Below are 11,698 nucleotides of genomic sequence, written 5' to 3' on the forward strand. Positions count from 1 at the left end.
ATGAGTTCAGAGATGTAGGGTGGAGCAGAGTTGTGAAGTGCTTTGAAAGTCAGTGTCATTAATTTGATTCTGAAAGGTAACAGAAGATATAATGGGCCCCCTTGGCCCATTATATCTTCTGCCCAGCCCCCCAGCAATGGCAGGGTCTCTCCTTCCTCTACAGTGACTCCCTCCCTGTCTCCACTAAGAAACTTTTGTAGGAAAGTGCCCAGAGCCTGTGCCTCTCTCTCTCTTTCTATAAAGGGGCTGGCACAGCAGCCGTGGCACTCATGCCCCAACCCCCTTCTCCATACACGGAATGGCAGCTGGAGGGAAGCAGACACACCCTGTATCCAGCCCACAACAGCTCGTTGCAGCCGCTCCCCACACTGACTCGCATCGCTCTCCATACAGGGTGCCAGCATGTCCGACCCCGGACCCCAGGGCGGCGAGAGCTGCATGAGCCTGTTCCGCTCCTACCTGCGCACCAGGAAAGGGATCATCCTCGCCGCGGAGACGGTAAGAGCCGGCCGGGCAGCGCCCCCCCTGCACCCACTACTCCCCTCACCTGTAACCGCTACTGGCGCTTTTTGCTTCCCTGTGTGGCCCTTGCTTGTCGCTGCTCCCCGCTTTCCCACAGTGAAATTTGAAACAAAGCAACGAAGAATACCTAAGCAAGGACAGCTGGTGGAGCCTGAGTCGCAGCTGCTGCAGAACCTCTTGGGCGAGTGAACGTGTTGCTTTGGCAACGCACAACTGTCAGAATAGTGGCTGCTCTTTGCAAGAGGTTCTGCAGTAGCTGAAGGGGCTACAGAGTAGAACTCTACTTGGTAAACTTTATCAATGGGTTCTTTTGACAAGGGGGATACCGAAAGTTGCTCTGTTGCTGGGCACATGGGTTTTTTGATTTCAGCCAGTTTCTATCTGATCCCCATTGTCAGCAGCAGTTCTGCCCTGCTTTATGGCAGCTGAGATTCTAGCTATCTATATAACAGAGCATTCCTTCCTAGTGGCTGCACAGATCCCAATTGTCAGCAGCAGTCCTGCCCTGCTTTATGGCTGAGATTCTAGCTATATCTGTATAACAGAGAGAACATTCTGTCCCAGTGGCTGAACAGATCCCCATTGTCAGCAGCAGTCCTGTCCTGCTTTATGGCAGCTGAGATTCTGGCTATCTGTATAACAGAGCATTCTGTCCCAGTGGCTGCACAGATCCTATCTGATCCCCAATGTAAGCAGCAGTGATTTCCTGTGTAGCGGTGAGTTGTAGTTCAGCTACAGCTGGAGGTCTGCAGGCAGAAAATGCCAGACCTTTGTAAAATGGTTGTGGAATTAGATCAAGAGAAGGTGCAGCAACATTTATGATACTGTTATTCTCATTATCTATAGTTGTGCTGTAAAATCAGCCCTTAAACAGAACTCCCGGCAACCCTGCAGCTGTCGGAAACAGGCTTGTCTTAGTGGTGACAGGGTGATGAATAAATTAACTTTCAGGACCCCAATTACTATAATTTAGGCTGCAGATCTGCAGCCCCCGCCAACCAGTGAGTTTCCAGTTGTTACTGAGCTTTCAGTATCCATGGCAGCCTGCTGGGAGTTGTGATTGTCTTAACAGCTGCTGTGCCAGTAATTTTAGGGTTCTCTCAATGTCATCAGAAGCAAGAGTAAATGTTACTGATCATTATTTTTATGTAGTCAAACTTGAGGCCTAACCGAATTCCTGCAGCCCCCCCCCACACACAGTGACCTTACTGTACCCCTGTACACTCACACACACACACATATATACACACACATATATACACACATATACACACACATATATACACACACATATACACACATATACACACACATATACACACATATACACACACATATACACACACATATACACACACATATATACACACACATATACACACACATATACACACACATATACACACACATATACACACACACATACACACACACATACACACACACATACACACACATATACACACACACATATATACACACACATATACACACACATATATACACACACACATATACACACACACATATACACACACATATACACACACACATATACACACACATATATATACACACATATATACACACGCATATATATACAGAGCTGCAGGAAGGAATGAGTAATCCAGCAGCAGCTCTCAGTCCCTTCCTGACACACCCTGGACACATGGGTTCTGTACATTTTAGCCTGAGCACCTCCGTGCTGCACATTTATGGGCACATCTGGTCTGTATGTTTAATCAGACTGTCACAGTGGCACAACACACAGCTCTCACTTTTCCTTCCCCTCTCGTACCTTACCTGTCACTCACATCAGTACAGCAGCTAACCCCTTCCTGCCTGAGCCCCACGGTCATATACTGTGTAATCCCTTTTCTTAAAGAGGATGTAAAGTCAAAAAAATAAAATCCCCTTTTTACTTTCGTTAATGAAAAAGAAACCTATCTCTAATATACTTTAATTAAAATGTGTACCGTTTATATAATAAACCTGACTGTACGCAGTGAAATTCCCACTTTGTTTTACTTGCTCTGACTTCTGCAGATAGGAAACGGTCCCTAGCTTCTCTGCAGGGAAACAATCATACTTTCAAGTTTATGTTTAGTATACAAAATACAGCATTTCTAGCCTTATTCTATTTTAGACTTTAGTTCCCCTTTAAACTTTATACACTGTATGTAACTCTGTCCTCTCTAAACCACACAGCCAGTCACGATGTAACCCCTTCCTGCTTGAACTCTTTATGTAACTCTGTCCTCTCTAAATCCTACAGCCAATCACTATTTAACCCCTTCCTCCTTGAACTCTGTATGTAACTGTCCTCTCTAAACCCTACAGCCAATCACTATGTAACCCCTTCCTGCTTGAATTCTGTACTCATATTTAATGATGTCATGCCTCTAACCTACAGCCAATCACCGGGTAACTCTTTACTGCCATAGCCCTACAATAAGAGTATCCCCTTCATGCATGAACCCTACCACCAAATGTAGGTGGCCAACAAACAAACTGGTCTAATCCAAATGTGATGTTTGACTGGATTGGATCAGCCTGACTTATTCCATCACCTGGGTGGCCAAATCAGGCCAAGAGCAGACTTACTTGTGCTTGAGAGCCAATTGTGCAGGGCATTGTCTAAAATATCTTTATCCCAATTGCCTGACTGAGTGTTCTTCTGATTTCAGGTGCTGTGCTTTGTTATCGTGGTGTGTTATGGAGCCTCTAATGTTGCCGGGTACCTCGCAGTTGCTGTCATTGAACTCATATTCTGCATCATATATTTTGTTGTCTTTGCAGGCAAATATGATAAACAGCTGACCTTCATTCACTGGGGATGGAGTGTGAGTACTGCTTATACCATTATCTGGGTGGGAGAGGTCGTATCTCTAGGGCAGAAAGAATAAGGAAGGGTAACCAGAAGGCATCATTTCACCAAAAAATTCTAGAGTAATTGCAGCCACAAGGGGGAGTGGTAAATTGGATGCAGTGGTTGGAATCCCGTAATTTTTGGTGCTTGGCATCTAATGGTGTGTTCACCTGATCCTTGGAACTCTGGAGCTACTGCCAGCTTGAGGGGGAAGGTAATTTCAGGGTTCTACTGCATCCATACAATTAAGTGCAATCACCATCCAATGCAACTTTACAGAAGTAGCAACTTTGGACACAAGCATCATTATCGTCAGTTCAGTCAACAACTGCTTTTATTTGTGCGGCAAACTGCAACTGCGTTGCAAATTATTGTGTGCTTGATATTTAGCACAAATATGACTGTAACTCTTCTCTCTGTGCCTGTGTTCAGGATTTCCTGCGTTGTGCCGTTGCATGTCTACTCTTCCTCATCACGTCCCTTATCACGTTGCTCAGTCGTAGCGATGGAGCTGGCATAGCAGGAGCGGTAAGTAACTATTCTGCACCCTGGCTGCCCTGAAGCAGATTTTCCAGGTCGCATTACTAAGTACAGAGTGCACAGTGGCCATCTCTGCACTAGAGGAGCTGAAATTCCAATTTCAAAATCAGAATTTCGGCTCTTAAATTGACCAGGAACAGCTTTTTGCTGCCTCTGGTAACCCGCAAGGTGCTGCCGTCTGAGACAAGATTCCCATCTTGCTTCATGGCAGTGATGCATTGGAAGAGATGGGCTTCATACATTTTTAGTACTGGCTAAACCATTAATATTATTAGTATTAATAATACCCCAGTTGATTTTGAGGCCACTCGTGCAGAGGCTGGGAATCAGCACAGAGGCAAATATACAGTACAAAAGGATGCATGCGTTTTATGCCTTTATACATGACCCAGACAAACCAGCAGTATAGTGCAATAGGGTCCAGAGCACAGTGATAGGGGTGCAGGAGATTTAAAGAGCTGCCAAATATCACACATGTTCCCAGTGCTTTCGAACCCCTTGCAATGCAGCTGGGCAGAATGCCATCCCTAAAATACTGCCGCCCTAGGCCTGGGTCTTTTTTTTTTGAATTGCAGCAAATTAAGCCTGTAGGTGAGTGAGCAGCAGTGAGCCAACTGCACTGTTACTGGTTTTCAGGATATAATATTCACAGTCCCTCCCATGTGCAGCATTGCTGCACTTTAACTAATAGCCACAAAACACATTGTCTGGGGCTAAAATGCGATAAATGTATTTCAGCACAAACTTTATTATGTGATAACTATGTTATCTTGTTTACAAGACTAGCAATCGTGCAGTTGAATTGGCAGCAAGGGTCAATGCATAATTCCAAAAATAGTGGTGGTGGAGAGACTTAGGCTATTGCTAAATCAGCCTTCTGAAATCTGCAGGCCGATTTCAGCCCCCGACCACTAGCAGTGGCCTCTTTTTGTTTCTCATCTGGAAGCCTTGTCGGCTCTGGGTGCCCCTCAGGTACACACTCAGCGAATATCGGACAAGAAACACATTTTGCTCCGAAATCTGTTGAGTAAGTTCACACCGAGCCAACACAAGGGACACGAAACAAGAGGACACTACTAGCGGTCAGGCAATGAAATCAGCCTTATGAATTTCAGAAGGTTGATTTTGGCCCCGTCTGGCTATAGCCTTAGGGCAGCAAAAATGAACCAGCTGCTACCGGTATGGGACCTGTTATTCAGAATGCATAACCTACCTGTAACCTACATAACCTACAAATAACTCAAAAAACACAAATAATAAAAAATGAAAACCAACTGTAAATTATCTCAGAATATCACTCTCTACATCATACTAAAAGTTAACTCCAAGGTGAACAACCCATTTAATGCCTGTGATTTTAACTTCTGTCTTCACAGTCCCTATGTAATCCAACTGTTAGCCTGTAGGCCCAGTTTGGGACACCATTCGGGTGACTATAACCAAGCAAATATTCACTTATTGGCAACCTTGCCAAGAGATTTCGGCCTGTATGGTCAGCGGAAGATTAGAGTGGCATTGCTTTGATCAGAAAGGAAACCACACAGATTGTATGTTTTTTTTTAAAATCACTAATTGGTCAGTACAGTCTTTTCAAGCAACCAATCAAAGTCAAGCATGAAGGAAGTAGCAATATTCTATGTTGCATGTTGTATTCAGCCCAGGGAGGTTTTTATTCACAAATCCCTCATCATTCATTGGGACTGATCTTGTTCTTGGCAGGTTTTCGGACTTTTAGCTGGAATCCTATTTGGTTACGATGGATACACCACTATACCGCTCCTGAGAAAAGCCCACACATCAGTTCCAACAGGTAAAAAATTGCCTTGTTTAGAGATCTGATTAATTCTACTCATCAAAAAATCGTGTTTGGATTTGTACTTCAAAAATGTGCAGTTTTATTAAAAAGAGAATTTAGATGCGGATATCGATTCCAGAAGTAAGTGTGCCACATACAGTATATAAAGAGTGATTGAGAAGTGGGTGGAGTAGCTGGAATGTTAGGTGAGATAAGGAGTGTTATCAAAGGGAGATTAGGAATACACTTTTATTACATGGGCAGTACTAGAAAGCAGGCAGTGGGTGGGCAAGGCATATATAGCCAAGAAAAGAGTTGTTGGGTTTGGGTGTGGTTCCTGTGAAGGTTTGTGGGTGATAAAGATGTTAATGAGGGAGGAGTGAATATTATAATTGGAAAGAAGGCAATTATTTTGGGATTGGAAGAGCCATGCTGGGAAAGGCTTTAAAGATGAGGAGTAATGTTTTTGATTCAGAACAGAAATGTGAGTGAAGTGGAGGGGTCGCTGGCAGCAGACGGTGGGGTGACTCACCTTGGCAGTGATATTAGTAACAAGCTGAAAGGGATATGGGGAGTGGAAGGCCAAACAGTGCTGGAGAAGTGATAAGAACAGGCAGTGAACGCTTGGCTGGAAGATAGGGCTGTATTCTGGCAATGCTGTGTAGCAACAGGACTTGGCCGAATCAAAGAAAACATAAGCACCAAGAATGTGAGGCTTAAAGTCACTGGGCTCACCTTCCTGGAAGACTTGGAATGAAAATGATTAAACAGAGTGGGACTTGGGGTATTTGCTGCTCTGCTGGACCTGTGGCTGAATGGCAGATACAGCAATGTTTTCATTTATCTGTATCTTTGTTATTAGCTAAGAGGGCTCCTTACCTGACACCCACAAGTGATAGAGACTCTCATAACAGTTATGGAAACATCGGGATCAGCACTGATGCACAAGTGGATTAGTACTTGTCTTATAGTAATTCATGTTAATCAGTGATTGAACTTCTGTCAAGTACCACTATAAGTCTAGAAGGGACATGGGTAGAAGGGAGAGAGATTTGAGATGCCCATACACATTGGGTACCAAATTAATGAATTCTCCTTTTTATTGGCCAGGGTAAGGACCCAAACATATTGCCAGAACTCTATCTATTTGTAGTAGCTAGAGATGCTGTTTTATTGCTCATGCAAATTGCTTCTAGGATTGTAAGCTCTTAATATATGAATTAAAAATATACCCAGAAACAGTATACAAAAGCTCAGAATTCTGTGATGCGGGCCCTGTAAACTGTTCTAAATTGAAACATTTATTTGATAAATTCAGGTGAATTTTCACCTGAATTACTGAGCTGCCAGACTCAAACACCAGCGACACGAACATTAAACTTTAAACTTATATTTTGAAAAAACGATAAAAAATGGAAGGTGATTGAAAAACGTCTTTATTTCTGGTGTACAGTCTGAAAACAATTGAACTGAAAAAAGTGTTTGGAAGGTGAACAACCCCTTTAAGGTATGAAGATCCAAATTACTGTAAGATCCATTATCTGGGAAAACCCCCAGGTCCTGATCATTCTGGATAACAGATCCCATACCTGTATTATAAAATTATTTTTTTTCTCTGAAATAATAAAACAGTAGCTTGCACTTGATCCCAATGAAGATATAATTAATCCTTATTGGAGGCAAAAATTGGGTTTAACTAATGTTCAAATTACTTATAATATATATAGTCACCCAAATTTCCGAAAAAACCCTTATCTCGAAAGCTTCAGGTCCCAAGCATTCTGGATAATAGGTACTATACCTGTATATTGGCTGTATATGGCAGCCCCTTTGGCATTGCAATCAGAAACACTATCGGAATATTCAGTGGGTGTGAGTGATCTGCCACATCACATTCTGTAATTTAACTTTCACTGTCTAGGGTGGGTAGAAGCTCTAAACAGGGGGTCCACAACCTTGAGAAATGTTCTTGGAGGTACCAAATCAGGGCTGTGATTGGCTATTTGGTAGCCCCTATATGGACTGGCAGCCTACAGGAGGCTCTGTTTCGGATTTGTTTAAGCAACCAAAATTTGCCTGGAATTCAAAACTAAGCACCTGATTTGAGGCCACTGGGCGCAACATCCAATTGGTTAGTGAGAAACCGCTTGCTAGTGATCGACTGGTTGGGGAACACTGCTCTAGACCAGTGCTGTCAAACTTATATGGTACAGAGGGATGGAATTTGGCTAATCTACATGGTGGAGGGCCGATAATGGAAGCCAGTGTTAGCCACTCCCTGTTTCTAGACCACACCCACTTTAAACCACACCCATGTTACCGCAAGACCATGTCCACATTAATAGCACACCAAAAACCAGATGGTTGGTGCTCATTGCAGGGATCAGGGCCGGAACTAGGGGTAGGCAGAGTAGGCGGCTGTCTAGGACGCCATCATTGAGGGGCGCACTTTTAATGGGGTCTGCTTAGTGTGACTCGCACTTGCTGCTCTCAGCCTTGCACAGTTGCACTGAACTGAAGACATTCTTTCTATTACTGTGAAAGTGTGAAGCTTCCTGCTGGCACAGTCAGGTACAGATTTGGGGGCCATATGTTTGCTGTTGCTGCTGGGCTGGGCAATGGCACAGGCACATAAATACTTGTGGGTGATATGATGTGATCAGATTTATTTTTGGCTGCTGCTGGCACAGGTAAATATTGGGGCAATATGATGGCTGCTGGAGGGCTGTATGATGGATGGCTGCTGAGCTTGCTGGTATAGGTATGGGGGGCAGTATAATGGATGGCTACTGGCACAGGTATGGGGGGCAGTATTATGGATGACTGCTGGGCTTGCTGGTACAGGGGGCAGTAATGAAAAAGTGTTGTACATTTTCTTGCTTTCTTTATTTAAAAACCATCATGGTAAGGAGGGAAATGGTAATGCAGGATAGGGGGGCGCTGATTAAAGCTCTTGCCTAGGTTGCCAAACTACCTTGGCCTGGCAGGGATGCCACTCATATGTGAAAAAAATTAAAGGAGAAGTCAACCCCTTTGGTGCTAGAATCCCTCCCTTGTGTTGCACCCTGCTCCCAGTACAGGCCTTTAGGATATAAACAATAGAAGTGTCACAAGTGTGAACAACACAGGGGATAACAGTCTGAATTTGAGGTTTAAAACAATGCAGGGGCCAGTTAATCTTTGTAGTGATACCTTTTAAATCTTACAAATGGTAAACAGACACAGCAGGCAGACTTTGTTGTGGAGGGCCACATAAGGGGGGGGGGGGCGCCAGTTGGACAGCCCTGCTCTAGACCATGCTGTATTCATACCATTCATTCATACTCATATTTCTTTTGTTTTCAGAAAACCAGGAAGGTGTTTAACCCCCGGTGCTACAGGCAGAAGACTTCCCCTTGCCACTCACATAATTATGCCTTAGCCCTCCCACGCAGCCGCCGGTGATGAAACAGCAGTGCCTTTCTGCAGAGATTGTTACAGCACACGTGTGTCGACCAGCCTGCAAGCTGTTGACACACTACAACTCCCAGAATCCCATAACTAGGAGTTGCAGTTCCACACAGGCAGGAATTTCCTATTGTACGTGTTTGGGTGTTAAAGCAGAAGGGAGCATGTATATATATGACAGGGTGCAAGAGGTAACCGGGAGGGAGCGTCAATGAAAGGTTTTGCGGCTTAATAAAATATCACTAAACTACTTTGTCACCGTTAGCTAGACATTTACTTGAGCTTTTATATTTTATATTACATGTATCACAAACAATAAAACGTGTGAATAACTGACTGTGTTTTCAGTGTGGGGAAAGCCAAGACACAGGCAAACACAGCCACCGACAACACAATGCCCTTAACAGGAGCTGGCATAGGATTCTGCCTACACTGCACTCCAGCTGTTTAAACAGAAGCCTCAGCTAGAATAAATACACTGTGTCCGTCTCTGCTTGGTAACAGTCACACATAAAAATTCCTTTACTCCAATGAAAATTGGCTTCTTTCACACTGTTAGCACTGCTGTTCAACCTGATTTGGTAATCTACCTAAAGGGGCAAATTCACTAAGATTCGTAGTTGCGCCAGGCGTAACTTCACCGCACTTCGGCACACTTCACCAGGCGTAGTTTCGCCAGCGCTCCGCAATTCACTAAAATCCGAAGTTGCGCTCAGGGGTAGCGTAAGATTGCGAAGTTGCGCTAGCGTTGATTCGCTAAGCGAAGCGAAGTTACGCTAGCGATGGTTAATTTGCATACGGCGCCAAATTCAAATTTCAATGGAGGAATACGTACAATCACTACAAATGCCTGGGAAACCTTCAAAACATCAAATAATAAAAAATGTTTGGTCTACACATGTGCCCACTGTATAGTTAAGTTGCCATAAGTTAGGAAATTTAGGGGGGAAGGAGGGGAGCCCCAAAAGTTTTTTCGATCTTTTTCAGCCTATCACCCATAATATAGAAAAAACGACAGCGTTTTTTGGGACTTAGAAAAAATTTGAACTTTTTTTGAAGCAATTGAATCTATCTACTCTATTGCGCTTTGCCTGGTCTGAGGTGGCGAAGGAAGTCTAGCGTAAAAGGTAGCGTTGAGTACAATGCGCGCATTAGTGAATTTGCGTAGTTACGTCCGTTGCGAAAATTCGCCAGGCGTAAGGGTGCGAAGTAACACTAGCGAATTTACGCCAGCGTTCGTTAGTGAATTTGCGAAGTAAGGAAAATGACCAAAGCTAGCGAATTGACGCTAGCGTTAGGCGCTTCGGCGCTTAGTGATTTTGCCCCTTAGAGTACATACCCACAGTGCTATTGAGGTTTGGTGAGATAAATTGATTTTATTTTGCCCTGTGACCCAGGTAGCAGAGACCATGGGGGCAGATTTACTAAAGGGTGAAGTGTTCATCGCTAGCGAAAATTTGCCAGAAATATCATCCACAGGGACATCACCAATTTACAGGCATCGACTCCGGCAAACAATCTTTACTCCACAAATTCAGTGCGAATTTTACAGAACGTTACCTCTTTTGCCAGAGTTTCCTACTCCACCGTAGACCTGGCGAACTGATAAGATGAAGCTACATCCTACTCAATGTCAGTGACATCATATCCTGTATGCCAGAAAGTCATAAAAGTTGTATACATTTTTTTTCATATTTTAAAGCGGGATTGCCTTTTTTCCCAATCACTCGAGGGGCATGCCACTTTTGTTTTAGGGTGGACTCATGTCTAGGATAATAGAGGATCTGTTTTGTCTTTATTTTGCTTCCTTGGACATTTGTTATAATAAGTAGTCACTTAAAGCATTTGCATCAACATCTCTAATAAAGACGTTTATACAGTATGACCTATATGTACCGGCCCAATTCAAATTGACAATTCTAATTGTGAGTACTAACGAAGTTTCGCTAGGCAGAAATGTATGCTAGTGAAAGATCGCTAAGAAATGGTCGCAATGACAAATTAACACTAGTGAAAGTTCGCCAGCGTTCGGCTGCTGAAGCCCAACTTTGCATTTTAGTGAATTAGCGTAATTTACGCATGGCGAAGTGTGGTGGAGCGTTCACTGGCGAAATTCACCCTTTAGTGAATTTGCCCCCAAGGTGGAGCATTCAGCAGGTGTCTACTCTCCTGAGTACAGACCTGTGGGGCCGGAGGAAATCAATTAGCACGAACATTAAGTTTTTTGGGGTTTTTTGCATTCTGAAAGTATGATTAACACCATGCAGCAAATCACTCTAGAATAGCATGCACACCAATCCATAATGTAGTGCAGCTTAACTATGCCCCATAATATTATCATGGTTTGCACTGGTGCCCCCAGTGGTGACAGGAGCCCATTATATTTAACACAACCTAAGGCTCCCCAGTTATTAAACTACAGTTTCCAGAATCCTTCTCCTGCTGTTTGCAGTTTGGGAGATTTATTTGTCAGCAATAGCTGATGTTGAGGAAGCCATGACATAAAGGGTGTTATTTATCAAAAT

General features: G+C 43.6%; 1 protein-coding gene across 1 annotated transcript; it reads left to right on the forward strand.

Annotated features, from left to right (window-relative positions):
* The first annotated feature begins 336 nt into the window (after positions 1-336).
* Positions 337-9,506, forward strand: plp2.S (proteolipid protein 2 S homeolog). Its single transcript, NM_001096859.1, has 5 exons — positions 337-498; positions 3,210-3,365; positions 3,824-3,919; positions 5,651-5,741; positions 9,072-9,506. The coding sequence occupies exons 1-5, from the start codon at positions 403-405 to the stop codon at positions 9,089-9,091; spliced, it is 459 nt and encodes a 152-aa protein (NP_001090328.1). The 5' UTR covers positions 337-402; the 3' UTR covers positions 9,092-9,506.
* Positions 9,507-11,698: the final 2,192 nt, after the last annotated feature.

The sequence above is a fragment of the Xenopus laevis genome, chromosome 8S, assembly GCF_017654675.1.
Source record: "Xenopus laevis strain J_2021 chromosome 8S, Xenopus_laevis_v10.1, whole genome shotgun sequence".
Lineage (NCBI taxonomy): Eukaryota > Metazoa > Chordata > Amphibia > Anura > Pipidae > Xenopus > Xenopus laevis.